Source organism: Crinia signifera, chromosome 12 (assembly GCF_055691185.1).
Source record: "Crinia signifera chromosome 12, ASM5569118v1, whole genome shotgun sequence".
Lineage (NCBI taxonomy): Eukaryota > Metazoa > Chordata > Amphibia > Anura > Myobatrachidae > Crinia > Crinia signifera.
Genome location: NC_139228.1, coordinates 50,939,364 through 50,965,266, shown reverse-complemented (window position 1 = coordinate 50,965,266; position 25,903 = coordinate 50,939,364). Strand labels below are relative to the sequence as shown.

The window sequence follows — 25,903 nt, the reverse complement described above, 5'->3', positions numbered from 1 at the left end:
TTTAAAAAATGTCAGGGAACGGAATGGTTTTCCATTTTATTTTTAATAGCCCTGACATGTTCCTGTATTCTTATTTTCAGGGGTCTCTTGGTCTTACCGATATATTTAAAACCACAAGTGCATTCTAGACAATAAATTACGTACGTTGTTAGACAGTTCATCTTCTGTTTTATTTTGTGAAGGACTGTCGAATCAAAATTTGCGACCTGTTTACCGTCTTTGTGTGCAAATATGCAGATGCAGCATTGGGTTGCATCTAAAAAAGCCATTTGTATTTAGCGAAGTGTTTGTCGTATTGCTAGAGGGATTTTTCAACATGCTGGGTGCTAGAATATCCTTGAGACCTCGGGCCTTCTTAAAAATTACTTTAGGTCGTTGTGGCAGTATATCTTTTAGTATGGGGTCTAGCTTTAAAATTTCCCAGTGTTTATTTAAAGTTTTCTTCAGTTTTGTTTCACCAGAGTTAAAAGTAGTTATAAAATTTGCATATTGGTTCTCTTCTTGGTTTTTATTTTTATACGTAAGAAGATCCTCCCTATTTTTCTCCTTTGCTTTGACCTTTGCTTGTTCAATCAAGGGTATCGGGTACCCTCTTTCTATGAATCTCGAAGAGTAAGTTTCCAATTGTGTGTCAAAATCCTCATTCTTAGTACAATTTCGTCTAAGTCTGCAGAATTGAGAGTATGGGATGTTGGTTTTCCAACTCTTTAAATGAACGCTTTGATAATGCAGATAGCTGTTTTTGTCTACTTCCTTTATATAATTTTTGGTACTAATTTTACCATTCTCTGCCATTAGAACTAAATCTAAAAATTCTATTTCCTTTTCTTGAACATTAAAAGTGAAGGATAGATTATATTCATTTACACTTATATTGTCGAAGAATTTTTTAAAAGACGTGATATCACCTTTCCATATTAAAAGAATGTAATCTATGTACCTCTTGTACATGATGATGTTAGCAGCCAGATGGTTATCATAAATATATTTATTTTCCCAACTCCCCATATGCAAATTAGCAAAGCTTGGGGCGAAAACCGTCCCCATAGCGGTCCCACAGACCTGGAGATAAAATTAATTTAAGAATTTAAAATAATTATGTTTCAAGATAAAATTCATCAATAAATAAATAAAATCTTTATGTCCTTCATTAAGGTCTGGGTCATTTGCCAAAAATTCTTGGCATGACTCTATCCCTTTTTGATGCACTATGGATGTATAAAGGGACTGTGCGTCTATAGTCACCCAGAGATAATCCTTCTCCCATGTGACCTGTTTAAGATGTTGTAAAACTGCTGTTGTATCTTTGGTAAAAGAATCTAATTTTAAAACATGTTTCTGTAAAAATTCTTTAAATCACTGGTTAACACTTAGTGTGTTGCAGCGCTGTCTGTGCACCACACATCATACACCACAATTTTTCCAACTGGCACTTAGCTGCTCCACTCAAGTGTAAATTATGAGTTTTCTAAGGTCTAATCTGGGTGGTACCAGATCCCAGATGTGCCAAAGAATCTTTAACAATGAGATAGCTACTAACCCTGAAATTGTGAACACCGATCTAGACAAAATGTTTTGGGATTTGGAAAAACTTCTCATAAAAGAAACAAAAGTTTGGTGGGACATTGCAGGCCTTAGAATATCTAAGAACCCTACTTTTGGCCAAGCTTATGATGAGTTTATAACAAATTGGGACAAGATCTTACATGAGTGTTCAATGAAATTGATACAACTCATCATCACAGAAAATAAAAAAGACCTTCTTAAAATAGAGGCAGAACTGAAAGATAGAGAAGTTACTTTTGAACCTCTAAAAAACAATGAGGATTTTAAAATTAACGAGACAGTGCTAATAAAAAAGATGGAGAGGATAGAAAAAGAAGTGATCCAAAGAAAGGAGAAAAAGTTTTACCGAGATAAACAAGATTATCTAACAAATAAAATTAAACACTGGAACAGAGATTTACCCAAACATGGGAATCATAAAAGGCACCACATAGATTGTTCTAACCAACAGAAGAATGAGGAGGGATGGAACACAGTCCCTTTCAGACCACAGAGGCAGAACTATAAAAAGAATGTTACACCTAAACAGAGAGAACTGCCCGTTAGAAATAGATACACAGCACTTAACCGTCTCAACTCAGAGAGTGACAGCGATTTTTTATCGCCGGGCACCCCACAATGGAGGGACAGATACATGGGTGGGGATTTTAGCTGCAAGACGATCTATGTCTGGAAATAGGTTTTGCTTATGTCTCTTGAGAGGGGGTATTTATACCAGGATCAAGACACTGGTTAATCTCACGCCTTGAAAAAGATTAATTGGAATTGAAACCGGTCGGCCTGTGACTTGGGACACAAGGAGGACTACAGTGGACCTTACCGGGTACAAGCAGCATTCTGGGGACGCCTGTGGTGACACACTAATGCGCTGTTAGTCTACATTCCATCTGTAGACATATCCTTATGGTGAGAGTCCTCTGATTTAGTCCCACCTGTGCCATCTTGTTTTAAACTTTTTGATGTTATTAAAACGTACTGCACCATATACTATTTCTCTCTCATCCTTTTGAGCACATATCTGCACCTTTGGGCAAATGAGAGGAGGAGGATCCATTGGTGGAACCCAGATTCCCCCCAATCAAGCGTGATTGTCTACAATTTTAGTAGACAAATCCATTTGGTACGAGTTGACCTCACTTATGTTTTGTATATGTCTTATATAGTGTAACAATATCACACTATTTCTCCTTTTCTTCTCTTTTGGGTTTATACACTTTAAATTGAGAGGAAAACCATTCATCAAAAGCGCTCTGGGATTATTAGACATCGATTGGTATTGTAAGATTGTACCTAAATGACTCTAATAGTAACAACATAGGAAAAATTGCGTCCTAGCCAATGGAACGCAAGATATTAATAACGGGACCGCATATAACTTCTGTGCGGTTCCCCTGCTAACAGCTTCTCTGTGGTCCAAATACCGGAAGCTCAGCGCAGGTCCGCCGGAATGGTGTGACAACGACGCTACCAGCGCAACCAGGAAGTGTGTGGTAAACATCTGCGTTCCACTACCCGGAAGTCCTGTGCTGACCAGACTTCCGGAAATGCAGTACACCAAGAATCACTGGAATTAGGGATTTAAGTGATTTCTCACCAACAAACCTATCCGAATATCGGGTGACATTCTATGGGATGAGATAAAAGTGCATTTTTTTATCTCGCTCCACATCGCCGCTCTTCGCACTTTTTGAAATCGCATTTTTTAGTAATAATTCGCATATTTAATGGGATGCGATTTGGAGGCTGAAAAGTGCGATGTAGTGCGATTTGCGGCGAAGTGGTGCGATTTTATGACACAAAAAAGTGTGAGTTTTGGACCAACCGGAGTGCAATTTACAAGACTGTCTCCGCATTCTTGAAAAAGTGCTTTCAAAGCACGAAACGCGTTGAAGGGCTCGTCCGTGGATCTACCATAAGCTTCCCCAAGTTTCCTCCGTCCATCAGGAACCATCGCAGACTCTTGCCGTATCGAGTGACGTCACCCGGCAGACGGAGCAAAGACGAGCGGCAATTACACGCCGCATCACGCTGAACTCCGCACCCTGCATCCAGCTTGGATAGTATTAGGGCAAGCACAGGTACCACGGACATTTCACATTCTCTCAAAGGAGCTGTATAACATCTTGCTAACAATTTTTCTTTTTCAGGTGTTTTTTCATTCTTTTAATCTTTCCCTTCCTTTATTCTTTATCTTTCTCTCTTTTATCACAATAGAGCTCATCTTTTTTTCCCTAAATTGCCTTAACTTTATTGAGCAGCTGTTAAGTTTTTAGCGCAGTACACCCCTCACTTTTGTCTCCGCATGACTAAGAACCCCCTAACCTATTGGCCCACCTCTGTCCCCTCCATTATGCATCACACCCCCTATATAAAGGGGCACTGGCGCCATTTCACTCTTTGATAGGAAGTAAGGAGCATGGAGAGGAGCAGTGGCAGTGTGAGCAGAGGAAGAGGTGTTGGTGGCAGAGGGAGCAGTGGCAGAGGGAGCAGTGGCAGAGGAGGCAGTGGCAGCAGCCAGCCAGCCAAGTGGGAGAGGCAGCAATGGACTGCTGAGGTCGTCCTCCATTACAGGGAGTGGCAGCAGTGTGGCAGGCAGCATGGCTACAGCATGGCCAGCCCCAGACCAGGCCCTGGCGGACCAGCCCCAGCAGGAGGAGGTGGAGGATCCGCTGGCATCCCCATCCTATACCCAGGACCTATTCCATACCCCAGAGCAGCTGCAGGAGGGCCACATGTCAGAGGTGGAGGAAGATGGAGGTGAGGAGGAGGAAGACACTGGCATGGAGGAGGAGGGGTACATGGCTGGAGTAGAAAATGAGGAGGAGGTAGAAGCTGGCCGCACAAAAAGTGGCCAAAAGGTCAGATTCTCCTACGAGGAAAATGCTGCGCTTGTCCGGGCTTGCCTAACCGTGTTTGACCGGTTACTGGTGAAAAGTCACCACAAGACCACTGCAGAGCGGAAAAGGGCTATGTGGAAGGACATCACCCAGGCGGTGAACGCTGTAAGTCAGCACAAGCGCCTGGTCAGAAACGTCAAGAAGAGGTTCAACGACATAAAGAGACACCTCAAAAGTAAAATGGCCATGGAGTTGGAGGAGGCCACCAAGACTGGCGGAGGAAGCCCCACCACTGTCTGCTACACGTCCTATGAGGTCAAGTTAAAGCGAATCATACCCCCTGAGGTCCTGCACGTCGCGGATACCGATAGGCCGGCGACGCCACCCAGAGCTGGTAAGTGTGACCACATGCAATCTTAAACATATATGGCAATGTTTTCAAACTGTAATGTTCACTTGTATTGTTATGCTAAGTAAAGTGCTGCTGTGGAACTACATAGCCCAGCAAGGTCAGGCAAAAAAAATTGCCTGCTCCTACTTTCAAATTGGTCATAATGCTGGGCCTTGTAGTTCCACAACTGCTGATATTGATCAACACTTTAACATTCTTTCTAGCAGCTTAACATGTATGTGGCCCAAAAAACATTGATGTACTGGTGGTTTAGCTGCCATGCCTACATACCACAGATTTTCCACCAGTTGTAAAGTGTCAAATAGTTGAATAATAATCTAAAAAAAACAGGCCATTACACATACAGTACACACACCCATGTCACATCAACAATATCTCACACTACATTCATCTCCTGCTGCTACATTGCAACGGAAATGAATTTTAATCTGACCTAGCCATCTCACTTAGTATTAATGTCAATGTTACATGCAGTATCGGGGTACATGTGTAAGTACATAATACCCCTAGGTATGTGCGTTCAGCATCTCAAGCCCTTTCAAAAACAGTACTGAATAGAGACTGGCCTATATATGCATCAGTACTTACCTCTTCATCTGTATCCACAGGTACTGTACAACTAGAAACACAACCAACAGAATCCTCTGTTACGATGTTGGACGGAATGGACATCATTCTCGAACCCGTGGAGACCTTTGCGGCTGAGGAGGAAATAGAGACGTCATCACAGAGTGATCTTCCACCAAGTGGGGTGACTCCCAACCCACCCCCACCCACAAACACACCCCATACAGCAGCTTCTGCTGCACAAGTAGTTAACTCCTTGGTAAATTTCAAGGAGAAACAAATTGAATTTATGGCCTCCCAAAGAATGCAAATAGGGAACATCCATGTGTCACACTTTTCTTCAATTAAAAAAATTTCAAGGAGTGTACGGGTTGGTCTAGGTACTCATGTGCGCATGACTAATAGCATTGACACCCGTTTTGCAGATCTTACTTCTGCTGTTAGGGAACAGAATAGCCATATTGGCAGCCTTGCGCAAAGTATAGCTGCACTTAGCCAATCGTGTACAGCGCAGACCAATGCCTTAATAGGTATGCAGGCACAAATTCAGCAGATAGAGGTCAATGTCATAGGTGCACCAGCATCTACACTGAGTAGTGTATCTAGCACCCCAGTTAGTAGCTCCCTCACTTCCCCACCCCGTCGGAGTATTAGGACCCGGGGTGACCTGGGTGCAGCTTCAAGAAGTGGTTTAGGGTGGGCTGATGGTGGGCGAAAATAATTAATTTTTTTTGTACATTTTTAATTTGCATGTAATATGCAATACATCTTGTAACATCCCCCGACAGTACGAATGTTTGAGTGACAAAAATGCAGGTTGTTTATGACATACTATACTTCAGTAAAAATGTCTAAACGCATACCATTTTGTCTGTGTGTTATTTTTAAAACAATTGTTGTGTGAAATATGACAAAGTGTAATGGTATATGGCAATGGGATTGCTGAAAAGTAGTGTTGGGTAACTCCTGGCCCGTCAAAGGTTGTGGAACTACATATTCCAGCAAGCTCTGGCACTCATTGTTTGGACTGTAATGGTTATAGTGTGTCAGGGCATGCTGGCACGTGTAGTTCCACAACACCAGGTGACCCATGTTTTAGAACAAAATTAATTCATACATGTTACAAATGTACTTACAAGGTTGATTACAGCTAAGGGATAGGTCAGCACCACCAGCTGCATCAGTTGGGCTCTGTGTATTAGGCTAAATGTGGGTGGAAACAGAAGGTATTGCTAAATAATTTGTTTATGAGTACACTTACAGCAAAGGTACATGTTGGAATACAGGGCACATGTGCTTACCAGAAAAGTAACGCCTGATGATTTCTGCACGCACCAGATTCCCCGTCTGCATACCCCTCACTACCCGAGGTGTGGTAGGTTGGGCTTCCTGCACGACTGCTGCATGTTCCTCCTCCACATAGGCTGGTTGGGACAGGGCTATGTTGTGTAACATGCAGCAAGCCTGGACGATCATCACTACTTTTGCTGGGTGGTAAAGCAGCGTACCCGATGACCAGTCCAAACACCGGAATCTACTTTTCAATACTCCAAATGTACGCTCCACCACATTGCGGGTTGCAATATGGTATTCATTATACCGGTGCTGTGCAGGGCCCTCTGGGGAGCGCAAAGGTGTCATGAGCCAGGAAACACACCCATATCCTGAGTCACCTAAAACACAGATAGGAAGTTATTGCCTTATATGGTAAGGTATGTGCATTGTGCAAACAGGAGTCACTGGGACAAGAGCAATATGCTTGTGAAACTGAAAACACACACATTTGAGCAGGTACAAATAAGGACAGAGAGGGTAATATGTAAAAATGTACTTACCAAGTAGCCAGCCCTCTGGCATTTGTTGTTGGTTGAATTGGTTGCAGAGGGCCTCAGAATATAGGCGTCATGGTAGTTCCATGGGAAGCCTGCTACAACACTTAGGATTTTGAGATGACCATCACATACCACCTGTACGTTCAAAGAGTGCCACCCACGCCGATTGACATAGACGTATCCCCGCACGTGCAGTGCCCTAATCCCAATGTGTGTGCAGTCTATAGCTCCCAGCACGTGAGGGAATGCTGAGAGTCTATAGAAAGCCACCTTGTGGTCCTGCCACTCCAACTCAGAACGTGGGAATCTGATGTATGTGCGCCACAACTTCTTTAAAGCAAGTAACACTTGAGTAAAATGCTTAGAGAAAGTGGGCTGTGATACCCCCAGTGAACCATGAGGTCACAGACTGAGTGGAGCCTGTGGCCAAATAGTAGAGGGTACACATTAATTTCTGCAGCCCAGACACTGCATAGTTGCCTCCCCCGAAAGGGTCCAAATCATCTCTCACCTGCTCATATAAGTCCAACAGGTTATTGCGGTTCAGCCTAAACATCCCCACAACCTGTTGATCCGAGAGAAGGTCCAGGTTCAGCCGAGCACGATACATATGTGGGGTACGCAGTAGTCGGGGGCTACCTGGATCTGGTGTGCAGCTTCCTCCCTCCTGCGCAGCTCCTCCAAATGGGCCACATCACAAATCAGCAACTCCAAACCACTCTGCAAAATCTCCATGTCTCAAACCCTCACAGGTGTCCTTAATGATGTTGGGGTATATGTAGGGGTGTTTCTGAGTGAAATTGAGGGCACCTGTGTTGAAATTAACCAATTGTGCACTTGACCAAAGTGAGTCCTGGGCCAAATCGCCCATCAGAACCTGGTCTGAAAAAAGTGCGATTATTAGACACCTTAAAAGTGCGATTTACGAAAACGCATCCCATTAAATAAGCGGTTTGTATACTTTTCTGTACGAAAACATCTGGATGCGATAAAAATGCGATTTATTCACACACTTTCAGTCCGCATGAGTTATCGCACATAATATGCTTTATCCGTCCCTTAGCGCATCCTTTTAAATATGCGATTTCAAGTAAAAATGCAATGTCGCCATTTTTATTACTAATATTCGCCAAAAACACACATCTCATCCCATAGAATGTCACCCAACATATTTACAAGTAAGTCTGTCTCCTACCCTTTATTACATGCTGTATTTATACTGTTTTGAAATGTATATGCAATGTTGCAACAACTATTGGGCAATCAGGTGGATGACATCACCCTTATCAAGAGGGCATTTAAACCCGGACTTTACACAAAGCAAGTTATCCTTGAAAAAGCCGCTTTTAGCAGTGAAACGCGTATGGTTTTGCACCCCAATTGAACTTTTATCAGGAAGTCACCCTATTTTACCGAAGTGTTGGCCTCTTATTTCAATCCAGCTGAGGTTTTTCACAGCACTACCACTGCACTAGTGGCACCCACTCTCTTCAACTCACCGTGGCTCAGAGATTCTCTGGAGGAACGCCACCTCCTAATGACCCGGTTCTACACACAAAGAAGTGGAAAATAACTCTACCCCGCCCATACTGGAAATTGTTTACAAAAAACGTCCACACCTACTTGAATGGACCTCCCCAGTACTGGTGAACAAAAAGGGTGACTATCCATATACTCAGGTCATTGCACTGAATATATTTTATAATTGACTTTTTATCTACCTTTTATTATTTACCCCTTTTCAATGTATTGTCTATACTATATGCTATATTAAATTCTATTATTCTAAGATCAATATACATGTTTTTTTTTACATCTAGTGCAGTTTTAACCCTTCATGTATTTACCTGTTTACCATTGGGAGTGACTATCCATTTTTTCCATTACTGCTGCTTAAACTAAAGCACACTCATATCGAAGCGCCTTCCCCGATATCTTGTTATTTACCTTCTGTATGTGATCACTGACTGTTATTGAACAGTGTGTATGTGCTTTATCGTCTCTCCCAATATAGCTAACATTATCGGCATCGACGAGAATCACCCAGTGTGATATCCAGCTTCTGTCACTCATGGTGCACGTGTCTGGTGACAGTGAATATAGGATGTTATTATGCATCTGGCATAGCAGGGCGTATAGTTGATGATGATGTGGACATGTGAGGAAGACGAAGGACAGATGTGAGCCATAGAGTATAATGCGACAGGTAACACGGGATCTCATCTGCTTGGCAGGTTCCTGGGGAAAGGCTTGCTAACGGATCCTGATCACAACCACTGGCATAAGCAGAGGCGTATTATGGATCCAGCGTTCAGCCACATGTGAGTACTTTGTGTAAGATGCTGGGCGCTGTGCTCCTGACAGTATATTACCACCATATTGGCCCAGGCCAGATGCTACATTCATATTTCCAATAAAATGACAACACTTATTTGGATATAGGCCCTTATTTAGATCTGATCGAAGTACAAATTTGTACTCAAAATTCGCAAAACCATGTGCTTCTGTGCAGGGTAAATACTGGCTGCATTATTTTTACACTTCAAATTAGATTTCAGTTTCAACACACCCCACCCAAATGTAACTCTCTCTGCACGTGTTACATTACATGTTGCCTCACCTGCAGTGCACATGGTTTTGCCCATTTTGAGAACAAATTGTACTGCGATCAGATCTGAATAAGGGCCATAGTGTATGGGGGAACCTGAAAGAGTGTGAGATTTGCGGGGAATGCGCACGCTGCGTTGTAGAACACTCATTCCCTGTTCTACCCCTACAATCTCATCCGTCTGCCCCAGTCTATGGGTGGTCAGCTTTGGCACTCACAGCCGGCTCTTGTAGGTACCTCCGGCAGATGATCGGAGTCTTCAACGAAAAAGCAGAACAGCTCATGGAACAACTGGCGGAGAAAGCGGATGGGAAACAGCAAGTGGGTCTACACGCTGCCATCAACTGTGTCACACTAGACGTCATCACCAAGGTGACATGCTCATCTGTAACCCTGCCTCATACAGTAACCTCCGCCCCTCTGTAACCCTGCCTCATACAGTAACCTCTGCCCCTCTGTAACACCGCCTCATACCATAACCTCCGCCCCTCCGTAACACCACATCATATAGTAACCTCCACCCATTTGTAAAGCTGCCTCATACAGTAACCTCTGTCCCTCTGTAACATCGCCTTATACCGTAACCTCCACCACTCTGTATCACCGCCTTATACAGTAACCTCCGTCCCTCTGTAATACCGCCTCATACAGTAACCTCCGCCCCTCTGTAACCCTGCCTCATACAGTAACCTCTGCCCCTCTGTAACACTGCCTCATACCATAACCTCCGCCCCTCCGTAACACCACATCATATAGTAACCTCCAACCATTTGTAAAGCTGCCTCATACAGTAACCTCTGTCCCTCTGTAACATCGCCTTATACCGTAACCTCCACCACTCTGTATCACCGCCTTATACAGTAACCTCCGTCCCTCTGTAATACCGCCTCATACAGTAACCTCCGCCCCTCTATCACCACCTCATACAGTAACCTCCACCACCTCTGTAACACCACACCTCTCTGTAACACCACCTCATACAGAATGCCGCCTCATACAGTAACCTCTGTCCCTCTGTAACATCGCCTTATACCACAACCTCCACCACTCTGTATAACCGCCTTTACAGTAACCTCCGTCCCTCTGTAATGCTGGCTCATACAGTAACCTCCGCCCCTGTGTAACTCTGTATCATAGAGTAACCTCTGCCCCCTGTAACACCGCCTCATACTGCACCTCTGTAACAATGCGTCATACTGCACCTCTGTAACACTGCGTCATACTGTAACCACAGCTCCTCTATAACACTGCCTTATACCATAACTTCCACATCCAGTGTAAATAGACTGCGGTTATCTCACCTGCAGGTTGCGTTCGGAATGGACCTCGGCTTGGTGGAGGGAAACCAGACGGCTTTTCCAAACGCCATTTCCACAGTTCTTAAAGGGATGGTGAAATATATGCAAAACCCATTAATGCAGGTAAGATGCGAGGAGGCCACAGCCGCTGTCTGGTGCTGTCTCCCCAGCAGCTTGTTACATAATGGAATACACCCAGCGACTTACCTTCTACAGGTAAGCAGATTATAAAGGACAGATATAAACAACTAAAATCGTCTGAGAACAAATGATCTTTTTAAATGTATAATGACTCTTTACATGCAATCACAGTGGGGTCATATAAGAGGATCATAGCTATACTGTACCTCAGAGGTAAATACTGTTACCTCAGAGGTAAATCTCTGGATGATCAATGTCATTTGCCTTGGACACCAGGAAGCTTCAACTCATTGAGTGAATCGTCTAGTGTGTACATGGCTTAAGTATGCTAACCCTAAACTACCCATTCTACCCAACAGCCTAACCTACCCTCCCCACAGACTGACGCTAACCAACCCCCCCCCCCCCACAGCATAACCTTAACCCCCCCCCCCCCCCCCCACAGCCTAACCCTAACCAACCCCCCCCCACAGCCTAACCCTAACCAACCCCCCCACAGCCTAATTCTAACCTACCCCACACAGCCTAACCCTAGCCTGCACCACCACAGCCTAACCTACCCATTCCCCCCTGACCTACAGCCTAACCCCCCCAAAACCTAACCCTAACCAACCCCCCACAGCCTAACCTACCCCCTTTTTCCTACAGCTTAACCCCTCCACTGCCTAACCCCCACAACCTAACTCGATGCAGCCTACCCTAACCTACCCCCCACACACACACACACACACACACACACCCTATCTTACTACACAACATTGTGAGGTTTTCCATCTGCAGACCATTACACACCAGAACTATTGCATATATCCCACTGTAATAAGTACAGGCCTTTGATCCTATGCTGAATCCATTCATTAAGGAATATGACATAAACCTTTGCCCTTGGTGTCACCAGTATATGCCCCAGCATTGGGCATTCATTCGGGAGGTGCAGGATAGTGCGGAGCTGCTGCGCAAGACTGGCCATGAATGCATCATGCAGAGGAAACAAGAAATGCTGAGCGGAGAGGAGGTTCCCAGAGACATTCTGACCAAAATCCTGCAGAGTGCAGGTAACCGTCAACTAGCTGTCACTGAGCAATAGCAGCATTCTAGTAGTGCAGCGTCCCAGTCCATCACATGCAGTGCAGTGTGTATATAAGGGGGTCACTATCTGCCGTAACACCGCTATCTCCAGGTATCTGTCTACCGGCTGTCACTGAGCAATAGCAGTGTTGTTATAGTACTGCAGCCTTCCAGGCTATCACATGCAGGGCCCTAATTGTATAAGGGGTCACCATCAGCCGTAGCACCTCTATCTCAGTAGGCTGTGTGCCACATATTGCTCATATCCTGTCTCCCTGTCTCAGCAGAGCAGGAGAGGGGTCTGGATGATGACATCATGCTGGATAACTTTGTCACGTTCTTCATAGCTGGTAAGTGGATGATAATAGACCCAGTGCCCCCATTGTGCACCCAGTGAGTGGCGATCATAGTTAGACAAGAGTAGGGTCAGTCCCCTTTTAAATTTGTTACTAGCAAGACTGGTGCCCCAACACATTGCAGAGGTGCCCTAGGGGCATAAATTGGCATCTGAGGGGGTTAGGAGATGCCTGGGAAATACATGTTTGTACTACAGTGTCACCTGCATAGAGGGTGGTGCAGCAAAGCAAACACTACTATTACGCAGGTGCAGTGGGGGAAATACACACGAAAAAAAAAAAACCTTGGTGAGGGGTGTCACTCAGGCTCTGGGAGTGAACACACTCAGCACTCTGGACACTGATTTCTTTCTGGTACTATATAAATATTCACGCCTCACCAAGGTTTTTTTTTTTTTAACCCCTAAAATACCTATTTTAACAATTTAAAAATCCTATATCTATTCTATGATGATACTGGAATCCACACCCCTGATGAAATCACCGTGAAAAACGTGTTGGGTTTCTAGTCTATTCTCATCAAGCATTGACTACATAATGGAGTGTTAAAAAAAATGCATTTGTTTTATCTTATGTTTTAATAAATACATTATATGACAACTAATTGTGCGACACTATCTCATGGAAAAGTTACTCTCATACAAGTGGTGTATGCAAGAAAAGTAGAGGAAGCGCAACCAATGAGCAATGAAGTAAAAGTATATTTAATATAAAATCAAGCTCACATACATGTAAGATTAGAGCAATCTGCTTGCCAAACACATGAAGTCCACAATCGCACCAAGCAGACGAAGGAGACCGGGACACGCCACAGCCGTCGGTACGTCTTTAGCGGATCAGGAGCGTCATGCACAGCGTTGTTTGAAGAAGACCACACCCAACGCGTTTCATCATAGGGAGACTTTGTCAGGGGGTGTGGCCATCTAAAGTGCTGGTGTGCTTTATATATCCAGCAATCACGCACAAGGCATATGAGCAGCGCTAAAACATACTATAACTGAATGACAAGTGTGGGTTGGAAAAAATTCACTTTCACTTATATGACCATATGAAAAAATATATAAAAAACACAATAACATCACATAAAATGAAAAACAATATGACACGCCACAGATGAAAGGTTGGATGTGGATATGGGCCCAAGTGGGATTTGAAGTCCCCAAGGTAAGTGCACTTTACCAGTTTGGAAATAATTGTAGTAGGCTCGCTATATTCCCCGATGGATATCCTCACTAGTGTTACGGAGCTGTGGGCTGCCGCTGGAGGTGGTTCTTTTTGGCTTCCGCTTGTAGGGCCCAGTATCCTCTCGTACAGATGGCCGATTGTATGTTAGAGCCTATGGAGGGGTCCAGAGAGTGGTGTCCACCAGAACTAATAGCAGGAGAAAAGTTGTTGGTGTTATCATAAAATATTATTTTAATAAACCAGTGGATATTGAGGTAGTTACACTGTATCCGTTACCTTCTAAAACAATATGCGGTTACCCTTGGCAACCGATACCGAATACGGAATGTGCAACTGAGACGCATCAGCGTATGAGACTCTCAATGAGCTTTTATGAGATGAACATATCCTTATAACCTTAGGATTTCCAACTATATCAATCTACATACAAACTGATTACGATTAAAGCTGGTGCTGCGTCTGAGAGGCTGTTATGATTATAAAGAAATAATACACATAAACAGTCAGTTAAATGGAGATCACGGATCCAACCCCGTGTCCTAATATTGAAGTCCGTAGTGGACACAGGTGATTATAAGATTACAAACAATATAAACTATAGATTTATGCAGTACAGCTTATACATGAAAAACAAACATTAACACATATAAGGATAACAATTACCGTCAAAAGAAGCAGAGACCACGATCGGATAAGTTTCCCCCAAGATCCTTGGCATGTGTTCTATTAGATCACATCTGGCCGCAGAGATTCCTGGATCAGACTTTTAAAGCAAGGGGGTGTGGGGTCAAACTGGATTATTATTGGATACAGAAAATGGGTTAGGCATCTCTTCATTGGTCCTCCACATCACGGGTACAACTTCCTATCCATGGGAGTTTCCCCCCCTCCATTTCATCCACAATGGGCTGAGAGTCCACAAACAAGGGGTCTTGGGCGTGTGGAGGGCAGGATCTAACAACCAGTCAGCAGGGATTCACCAATGCAAGTGGGTGAATTTGCATTGGTGAATCCCTGCTGACTGGTTGTTAGATCCTGAGCTCTCTAATAATTTTTGCATATCTGGCAATTTTCTTGACATTTCTATTGGAATCATCCTGCCTTTATGACTGCTGAAATCATATTGGAATGTTTCTGAGACATCACGATGAAAATTGTTTTTTGAACTTGCATTGATTTCACCTGTTTCTTCACGATTGCTGTTGTTATATCAGAATTGACTCTGGAATACTGAGCGGCAAATTATTGTTTTTATGACATATATGATCATTGCTGATTACTATATCCGCCCCTGATGAAGTCATGTTTTGACGAAATGCGTTGGGCTAATTGTGATCAAGACCACTTGAATTAAACAACAATCATCTCTGTTCATCAATTGTACTTTTGAAGATACCCTTAACTATAAGGGCTCTTTTTTATACTTGTACTTGTACTATTTTTTATATTTTTTATATTAAATATTGATTGTTTGAATCCACTTTTGTTGTATTCTAGCGCACTCTGATACCCCCTTGTTTTTCCATATATATATATATATATATATATATATATATATTTGTTAGACAGCCGCTGTGTGATACTGTTTACATGTGACTGTTACCTCTCACACACAGGACAAGAGACTACAGCCAACCAGCTGTCATTTACAGTGATGGAGCTGACCAGGCAGCCAGAGATCACAGACAGGTGAGTGCCTCACAGCACCCCTCCACACAGGGCCGGTGCTAGGGGGTTCGGCGCCCTCCTGCAAACTATACATTTGCGCCCACCCAAACTTTACAAAGGGAGGGGTGTGGCCACACAATAATGCTCCCACTCCAAATTACACTACACAGTAGCACAATCTTATTCACCAGTGCCGTAATTAGCCATTTTGGCGCCATGTGTGAAAAAAACAGGGACAGTGCGCGCCGAAGGCGCGCGCAAAAATTTAGAAGCGAGGCCTCATGGGAAATTGGCGTGGTAACATAAAAGTACCAATAACACTATAATCCCCATAACACATTATGCTTCACACCTCAAAGCCCATTACACATTATACCACACACAGTAATGCACATTAATCGTAATGCCACACATCATGATGCCCCTTGCACAATATGCAGCACATTATAATGCCCATTACACATTATGCCACACACTGTAATTCCCCTTACATAATATGCCATGCACTATAATGCCCATATGACATTGACATACATTATGCTACACATAATGCCCCGAGTACTCCTGCATATGCCCACATTTGTAGCGTTGCTTATTCATAACACCCACACCAGTTGCGAAAAGTAGTTGCTCTGTTTACAAGTAGTGCCCACACCAGTTGCCGACAGTAGTAGCACTGCGTAACCATATACCCACACCAGATGCTGAAAGTAGTACCTCTGCTTATTCATAACACCCACACCAGTTGCCAAAAGTAGTTGCTCTGCTTATACACATGCCCACACCCGTTGCCTGAAAGTAGTACATCTGCTTATACGTAGTGCCCACACCAGTTGCCGACAGTAGTAGCACTGTGTAACCATATGCCCACACCAGTTGCCGACATTAGTAGCGCTGCCTGTACACATGCCTAAACCAGTTGTCGACATTAGTAGCGCTGCCTGTACACGTGCCCACACCAGTTGCCGACATTAGTAGTGCTGCCTCTACACGTGCCCACACCAGTTGCCGACATTAGTAGCGCTGCCTCTACACGTGCCCACACCAGTTGCCAACATTAGCAGCGCTGCCTATATACGTGCCCACACCAGTTGCCGACATTAGTAGCGCTGCCTACACATGTGCCCACACCAGTTGCGGACATTAGTAGTGCTGCCTACACATGTGCCCACACCAGTTGCTGACATTAGTAGTGCTGCCTACACACGTGCCCACATCAGTTGCCGACATTAGTACACTCACACTTTACAATGGTGGCACTGGCAGCTCATCCTCTCCTGTTTCCTGGTGTCTTCAGTCAGCCTTGCTCCCTTGTAGCCCTGCCCCTTCTGGACCGTGTAGCCACGCCCCCTCTGGTCCATGTAGCCATGCCCCCTCCGTCTGTGTAGCTCCGCCCCCTTTCTGACCCTGCCGATGATCAGCTGATAATGAGCCAGGAGGGATCTCTGTGCCTTCGGCGCTGCTGCCTGTGATGAAGTGTGACAGGCGCAGCAGCAGCCGGCAGGCACGGTGGACAGCAGAGGATGCACAGCAGGGACAGCGCCTATCCTGCACGGCGCCTACCTGCTTTGCATCCTCTGCTGAGTGGGTAGCGCCGGCCCTGCCTCCACATCCCTATACACACCACGGCACCCCTCCACACCCCTATACACACCACGGCACCCCTATACACACCAAGGCACCCCATCACACCCCTATACACCATGTCAGCCCCCTATACACCACGGCACCCCCACATACACCACGGCATTTCTCCACACACCATCCCCCCCCACACACACCACGGCACCCCTCCACACACCACGACAGCCCTCCACACACCATGGCAGTCCCCTATACATACATACAGATAGTGGTAGATGCTCAAATTAGTTCAGTAAAACTTTTCAGGTGCATGCAAGGGAGGGGTTAATACTTAGTAAGTAACAAGACATTGGTTCCCCTGGCACACTGAATAGTTTAGCAACCAATCTTGAACACTACATGATAATAGAATTCAGAGATATTGGTTACATATACCTGCGCAGGTGTATGACATGCCCCCAAGCCGCGTCAAGGCTTCTCTGTATATTGGGGGTCCCTAGCGCTATATCTAGGTGCAGGGTGTGGCACCCCAAAAACTATCATAAGCTAGGAGGCCCAGTGCGGCATGCCAGTAAGATACACTATACACCATGGCACCTCCACACACATACCATGTCACCTCTCCACACACCACGGCAGCCCCCTATACACTACAGCACCCCTCCAAAGCCCACAGCATCCCTCCACACACCACGGTACTTCTTCACTCACCACGGCACCCCCCCCCCCCACACACACACACACACACCACGGCACCACTGCACACACCACAGCAGCCCTCCACACACCACAGCAGCCCTCCAAAACCCACGGCAGCCCCCTAACCACCACAGCACCCCTTCACACACCAAGGCACAGTAGATAAACTCAAATCTGTACTCACCTGCTGCTGCTGCTGGAACAGTAGCTGGGAGCCTGGGAGGTGCTGTGCGCAGCAGCCCTCCCGTGCCCATTTTGGATTTTGACAAAGTGCTGCGGCCGAGGGGGGAGCGCGTTCGGACCCTTTTTTTAATGAGTTTTGGGCCGGCCCACCGGGAAATGGCCCGGTTAGTTAGGTCGACATGGGGAAAGGTTGACATGCGTCTAGGTCAACATGGGTTTAGGTCAATAGGTCAACACAAGCATTAGCAACAGTGTCTAGGTAGACATGGGGGTTTTCACCAATGTCGACCTTGACCCATGTCGACCTAGAACCCTGACGACATAGACCCATGTCAACCTAATCATTGTCAACCCACTTTCTGTAGACCCAATGACCATAACCCGCAATAAGTATCTGTCCATCACCGCCACCGCCCCTTCTCTGCTGCGGGTAAGAGGTGCTTACTACAGCCATCGGAGGTCATGCTGGTCTGTTCTCACCTTTGCGAATTCACAACGGTGAGTGATGTTTATGGGCTGTGCTTATACGCTTATGTGCAGCCCATCTGTGCAAACAGACGCATGGATCAGTGCGGGCGGCGGTGGACATTGGTTGCACCCATGGGAATTCCCAGTGTTTCATGGGTTTCCCCATGAAAACACTGGGCATTCCCAGGGTAATTCGTCAGTGGCGTGGTTGTTGGGGGCAGGCAGCTGATGTCACCTGCCCGCCCTCTTCCTGTACTAGGTAGCTTCAAATTTCAGACATCAGATTCGTCTGCATCAATTGCTGCATTACCTGCACATGTTCTGCTTGGGTTTGTTTCGTATCACGTCGAATGGGTCAACCAGGTCGACATCCTTAAACTGTAGACAGGCTCACATTGTCAACATTGAAATGTGAGAATGCGACCGTGTCCTGATAATGGTGCACCAGGTACACCACACCTGTTTTATGTATATTATCTCTTGTGCTTATTGCACATTTCTGATTATTCTGGTTGTTCTGAGGTTTCGGAAGATACATATTGTGGGGCCATTTTACCCTCTCCATCAGTTATACCTCTGTAACAATGGGGGGGTCTTCTTATGGGGACGTCTGCTAAGGTTCTGTATATTTCATATTATTTTGGTTGAGAATTCTCCATTACAACTGTTATTTTCCTCCCAGACTCCGGGCAGAGCTGGATGAGGTCATTGGCTTCAGACGTGACATCAGCTTTGATGATGTAACAAACCTCAGCTATATGACCCAGGTAAGTACTTGGAAAGTGTGGTAGATATTTTATGTATCATTGCCATCTACCTAACCGCTAATGCATGGGCAATGTGGTAATAGTACACGTATACCCGCACAGTGCTGTTCTCATTACACTCACTGGTACTCTGAGTTGGTGACACAATCCTCTACTGAAAGCAGCATATACCTGGTCAGGTAGCACCCCCTATGTCTTCTGCTGCTTATCCTAATGGCAGATGGAGGTGACTTTATTATTGTGTCTACATCCAGGTGCTAAAGGAATCTCTGAGACTTTATCCCCCAGCTCCGGGAACCTCGCGTTACATAAAAGACAATACAGTCCTAGAAGGCATCCAGATCCCAGGGGGTGTGCCCATTGTGGTGAGTGATTATATAGGATGGGCAGGGTGCCGTTGGGCACAGACTGTGCCAGCTCTTTATCTGTCTGTCTTCTGTCTTCCTAGTTCAGCACATATATTATGGGCAGGATGCAGAAATTCTTCCCAGATCCTTTCAAGTTTGACCCAGAAAGATTCCATCCTTCAGCCGAAAAGTGAGTCGAATAAATTGTAAAATATTGTTTATTTAGAGTCACGCACCTGGGAGTGCATGGCAGCCAGTCCTGCCACAGCTGGGAGCACCACATCCAGGAGCGCAAGGCAGCCAGTCCTGCCACAGCTGGGAGCACCACATCCAGGAGCGCAAGGCAGCCAGTCCTGCCACAGCTGGGAGCACCACATCCAGGAGCGCAAGGCAGCCAGTCCTGCCACATCCAGGAGCACCACATCCAGGAGTGTGTGATGGGCGTCCTGCAACAGCCGGGCGCATGAGGCAGCCAGTCCTGCCACATCCAGGAGCTCCACATCCAGGAGCGCAAGGCAGCCAGTCCTGCCACATCCAGGAGCACCACATCCAGGAGTGTGTGATGGGTGTCCTGCAACAGCCGGGCGCATGAGGCAGCCAGTCCTGCCACATCCAGGAGCACGAGAAAGCCAGTCCTGCCACAGCCGGGAGCACTACATCCAGGAGTGCATGGCAGCCAGTCCTGCCACATCCAGGAGCTCCACATCCAGGAGCGCGCGGCAGCCAGTCCTGCAACATCCAGGAGCGCAAGGCAGCCAGTCCTGCCACAGCTGGGAGCACTACATCCAGGAGCGCGTGGCAGCCAGTCCTGCAACATCCAGGAGCACCACATCCAGGAGTGTGTGATGGGCGTCCTGCAACAGCCGGGCGCATGAGGCAGCCAGTCCTGCCACATCCAGGAGCTCCACATCCAAGAGCGCGTGGCAGCCAGTCCTGCAATATCCAGGAGCATGAGAAAGCCAGTCCTGCCACAGCCGGGAGCACTACATCCAGGAGTGCATGGCAGCCAGTCCTGCCACAGCCGGGAGCACCACATCCAGGAGTGCATGGCAGCCAGTCCTGCCACAGCCGGGAGCACCACATCCAGGAGCGTGTGGTGGCCGGTCCTGTGACAGCCGGGAGCACCACATCCAGGAGTGCATGGCAGCCAGTCCTGCCACAGCCGGGAGCACCGCACCAGTTACCACGCGTCATACTACATCCAGGAGCACGTGGTGGCCAGTCATGTCACACCCAGGAGCGCGCAGTGGCCAGTCCTGCCACAACAGGGAAAGCTCAGATTAGACCAACACTTATCTCAGGTACCGCATACAGCCTCACATACAATACTTCGGCAACTGCGGTGCCTACTAATGGTGTATCATACACAATTCTCAGCAAGTGCTGTTGGATATGACAAATCTCAGTTCTCCAAATCCAATGTGCACAGGACCGCGCATTGGATTGGAATCGAAGGTTATGCAGATACGATTTGGGCACTTTTCACCTGATTTCCATCGGAATCAGGGGTGAAAGTGTATGGCAGCTTATCTCTGGCCACTAGCTGCTAAAAACCCACAGCTGTCATCTTTCATCTACACGGCCCAGACAGTGATCCTATTGGATATTGCGGTTGGGTCAGGTGACCATTAGATACTGCTATATTGCCATACTTACCGTAATGTATCCTACAGTCTGTATCACCAGCGTGCCTCCAGCCATTATATATACTGACCACAGGACTCGCATATAATACACAATATGATGCACCGGACATATCTGTAGTTCAGCTGCTTCTGCTTTAGACTATGCTAATTGCAGACATCCACCTATAGCAAACAGGAACACAATAATATACACTAAGTACAGACATATGTTGTAAAGGGCTTGTCTACACTAATGCCACATATAAGCCGGATCTGTGCCCATGGCCGCCACCTATCAGGAGCATGTGATGCCAATACGCAGATTAAGGAAGCGTTCTGATAGGTGACAAAGGAGGGGCGGCGCCTGCAGTTGTGTGTGTGTGCGTCAGGGCCGGATTAAAGCAGGGGCGAAGGGGTCAGTACCCCTGGGCCCCCTCTAGCTAGGGGCCCCTTGTGGTTGGCATGTACTTTAAAAAAAAGTGGGAGTGGTGTAGTGCTGCAGCTTCACCTATCTGCCAATGGGACAATGATTAATGGTGATGAGCATCGGGAGCCAAGGCACACTGACTGCACAAGTGTGCAGTGCATTACTGGGAGCTGACTACATCCCATGACACTTTGCCCAAGAGGTCAGAGGCTGAGAGGTTTGTGCTGAGCTCTGATTGGTGGAGCTCATTACATGCTTCTCAGGCCCATGCAGGAAAGCAGAAGCAGCCTAGTCATGGGAGGGTTTTTATTCAGGGGCAGCACTGGGACTGTGAGGTCTCCTACAGTCCTACCGAGTAAGGTGCAGAGGGACGAACACAGGCTTTTCATGTGGTATGTATGTGTATATATGTGTGTGTGTGTGTGTATATATATATATATATACCCCTTGCAGCTACCCATTGACCAAGTTTATACTGCCTCTACTCTGTGTTCTGACATTGTAATACTCTCCCATGCAGTTTGCGGCCCCCCAAAGGCTTAATCTGGTACTCGCGTGCGTGCATGGATGAAACTTTTTCTCACTCCCAGTATCCTCTCCTTCCAGGCCGTACTACTGCTACTTCCCGTTCATGCTGGGCCCTCGCTCCTGTCTGGGGCAGGTGTTTTCCCAGGTAGGTAATGTCAACATATTGTTAGGCCAGCTTTGTGTGTGCAATACCATTTTAGACTGGGCTGAGGCGGAGCGATTACTATATTTATGTGTATATATAAAAGCTAAGTATATATATATATATATATATATATATATATATATATATATATATATATATATATATATAGAGAGAGAGAGAGAGAGAGAGAGAGAGAGAGAGAGAGAGAGAGAGAGAGAGAGAGATAAAAATTTCCCTTACCTGTCCCCTTCTGTTCCGCAGCTAGAGGCCAAGGTGGTGCTGAGTAAACTGCTGCAGAGGTTTGATTTTCAGCTGGTTCCTGGGCAGTCGTATGAGATAATGGATACTGGCACGCTAAGACCACGGGACGGCGTGGTTTGCACTCTGACACCCCGACGCGGATCCTCTAAATGACACAAAACAGTAAATGACAAGATCCGATGCAACCCACCATAGGAGGCGGAATTATGACACTGACCAACGCCCATCCTCTTACAGAGATTTGAGGGAACATTTCTGTTTTAATAATAAGTGATCGGCCAATATCAGCCTCAATCCCAATGACCAATAAAACCTTATTCTTCCTGAATACTATAGCAGATAGCAATAGCAGTAATCACACTTTGGGCTGGATGTTATGTTGTTTTGAGTTATATGGCCTGTGTGGGATCCGGGTCCAACTCAGTGCCCTACTCCCATATACAGGACAGAACCCACCCCCCCCATGTCAGCTGCGCACTGTCCCTACTCCCATATACAGGACAGAACCCTCCTATGTTGGCTGTGCACAGTGCCCTTGATAACGCAGAGATTTGATTGATAAGATTAGATATGATTGATAACCCAAACTTGTATATATTTACTTCATTACCTTTAAATATAACTGCGCTAAAATGATTGCACACCCACACAACCTTGTTATAAAATGTATGACAATGCTTTACTTAAAGAATAGCTTCATTACAGGTATTTGCAAATGCAGACTAACACAAGAAACATAAAATTGATTAGCTAATACTTAAACAGTAATTCTAAATCAAATCAAAATGGACACCTTTCAAGGACAGTGATCAGCCATGATTAAACCTCCTTCATAATTACCTCCAGCCCCCCGTGTTTGCTTGTTATTCCTCAACTGCCTCCCTCCTCCTTCTCTAACTCTGATATTTAAACCTTAATCACAATAATTAATTAATTACTCATAAGTATTGAGTCTTATTGGAAAGCTCTGCTTTCAATCATGATGTCATAATTAACCCAACACCCAACTTCCTTGTAACTAGGCACAGTGGCCTTGGGGTCTATGTGTGGCCCTGTTCCCATATTATTCAGTTTGTGGAGACTAGCTTTCTGTCCTTGCTCCATTATAATGTCAACATCACATTCTTAAGCTTCTAAAACCAAAAACAATTCTCTATAAGAAATCACTTTTACAGCACTGTTCTGAATGATCAGCCATTTTATAATGTTATTATGCAAATCATGATTCAACAAAATGGCTGCTGCTTCTAACAAACACCTGCTGCTTAGCGCAAAGGGTAGGCCTCATACGCCGTGGCTAGTACCTTGTGCAACAAGCTAACGCCACCTGCAGCAATAAATAACAAAATTTGAGAAAACAGAGTATAACAAAAGTATAGAATTATTGATGCGTTATTTCAGTTTTAACAATCCATCCTCTGAACTTTGAAATCTCCAAAGAAAGTTCATATCTCTTGCAAAACGCATCATTTGTTTCTCTCTTAATACATCGGAAAACCTTCTTGAAGCATTTCACTAGTATACAGAAAAATCAATAACATTATCTTGGCAAAAACATTAAACTTCTTAAAGCATATATAACATTGACTTATGCGAACCAGTTATTGGGGTTCAACCAAATAAACCAACTGTAGGGAATCACATCACTCACACCTGTTCAATAAACTAAAAAAATTTTTCAACCCAAATAATTTAATTCAACTTTCCTTTTAACGTCACCATCAGTTTAGTATTTGTGATGCTTGTACCATATTTTAATTATATTCACAAAATTCAAATACAATTTTATAAACTTGGGATCATGTAAATAAGTGTGTTTCTTTAATATACCATGTGTTACTTTCAAATCTTCATGTTGAATCACCACTGTATTAATTAGTAAAAGTAAAATTTATTACAATAGATCTTGTTTGTAACCATTTAGAAACCTTAAGTTTGTAAATATAATATAATCCTTGTGGTAATGTCCATGGCTTATGAGACAGTATGTTTGAGAAAACATCATAAGAAACAATTCAATGAGTACCCTTTTTTATCAAGATTTTCCACTAGCTCACCCAACTATGGGCCTTATTCGAGTTCACTCTTTCAGACAAAATCCTTCTTAGATGGACAAAACCATGTGCACTGCAGGGGGGCAGATGTAACTTGTGCAGAGATAATTAGATTTGGGTGGGGTTTACTTCAAAGTGAGATCTATATTGCAGTGTTAAAATAAAGCAACCGGTATTTACCCTGCACAGAAACAAAATAACTCACCCAAATCTAATTCTATCTGCACATGTTACATCTGCCCCCTGCAGTGCACATGGTTTTGTCCATCTAAGAAGGATTTTGTCAGAAAGAGTGAACTTGAATAAGGCCCTTTGTCACATGATAACTACATGTTTTGTTGTACTCCAAAATATCTCCTGTTATTACACTCTTTACCAATTTTAAACCTAGGGAGAGTCAGTAACCTTATAAGATTCACTTGTGTAAATCCTACATAGAAAATGAAGTGTTGTTTGATTTGACTGCAAATATAAGTAGCCATTAACCCAACATTACCGGAGTGATACCGTAGATGACAATATAACCAACAATCTGTTTACCTTATTGTTCTTTCTATCAGCTCATGATGAGCGTCTAAGGAAGAAATGTCAGTTTGCATATAGATATTATGTTTGCACCATTGTTACCATCCTTACTTAGAATGCCTCTTCTTTACTGATACCTTACTAGATGTATTCTATCAATGGTTCTGGTGTGGATGTTCTTAGTTACTTTTATGTTATTACTCATATATTTATTTTAAACCTTTTAATTAGTTTAACATATTGGCCATCAGTATTTTTTTTTTTTTACCGGTACTTGTGTATTTTGGCGGCGCCCATCGCATCGCATACCATAACACATACGATGGTATGCGATGCGACGCGATATCGTACGATAGTGCACGATGGCATACAATTTTGAAATTGTATGCCATTGTACATGGCATACGATGCCATACGATGCGATGCGATTAAACATTGTATAAGCACCCTAATGGGTGCTTATACAATGTTAAGCACCCAAATGGGTGCTTACAATGTTAAATGCACCCCCACGCCACCCCCCACTATAAACGTGAACCCGAAGCGTGGCGAGCGCAGCGAGCCCGCGAGGGGCGGCGGTACGCGTCCTACGACCTTTTCATACCCCCACTATCCACGTCGGCGTGGAGTTGAGAATAGAATAGTGTGGCGAGCGCAGCGAGCCACCGAGCCCGAAGCGTGGCGAGCGCAGCGAGCCCCGCGAGGGGACGCGGATACCTTCACAGGTAAACGCGTCCCCTCGCGGGCTTCAC

At 45.1% G+C, this 25,903-nt stretch overlaps 1 protein-coding gene across 2 annotated transcripts in view; it reads left to right on the top strand.

The window, feature by feature from the left end:
* The window catches only part of LOC146050019 (cholesterol 24-hydroxylase-like), an 82,189-nt gene extending 57,713 nt beyond the window's left edge, over nucleotides 1-24,476 (top strand). The window contains exons 5-15 of one of the 2 annotated variants that reach the window (XM_083166789.1): nucleotides 9,449-9,535; nucleotides 10,056-10,194; nucleotides 11,130-11,243; nucleotides 12,160-12,316; nucleotides 12,614-12,679; nucleotides 15,487-15,559; nucleotides 19,155-19,239; nucleotides 19,494-19,604; nucleotides 19,688-19,776; nucleotides 22,245-22,311; nucleotides 22,573-24,476. In XM_083166789.1, the coding sequence (XP_083022915.1) occupies nucleotides 9,449-9,535; nucleotides 10,056-10,194; nucleotides 11,130-11,243; nucleotides 12,160-12,316; nucleotides 12,614-12,679; nucleotides 15,487-15,559; nucleotides 19,155-19,239; nucleotides 19,494-19,604; nucleotides 19,688-19,776; nucleotides 22,245-22,311; nucleotides 22,573-22,725 (1,141 nt within the window). In that variant the 3' untranslated portion in view covers nucleotides 22,726-24,476. The remainder of the gene's footprint in view (nucleotides 1-9,448; nucleotides 9,536-10,055; nucleotides 10,195-11,129; nucleotides 11,244-12,159; nucleotides 12,317-12,613; nucleotides 12,680-15,486; nucleotides 15,560-19,154; nucleotides 19,240-19,493; nucleotides 19,605-19,687; nucleotides 19,777-22,244; nucleotides 22,312-22,572) is intronic. The other variant, XM_083166790.1, reaches the window with a different exon arrangement.
* The last annotated feature ends 1,427 nt before the right edge of the window (nucleotides 24,477-25,903 follow it).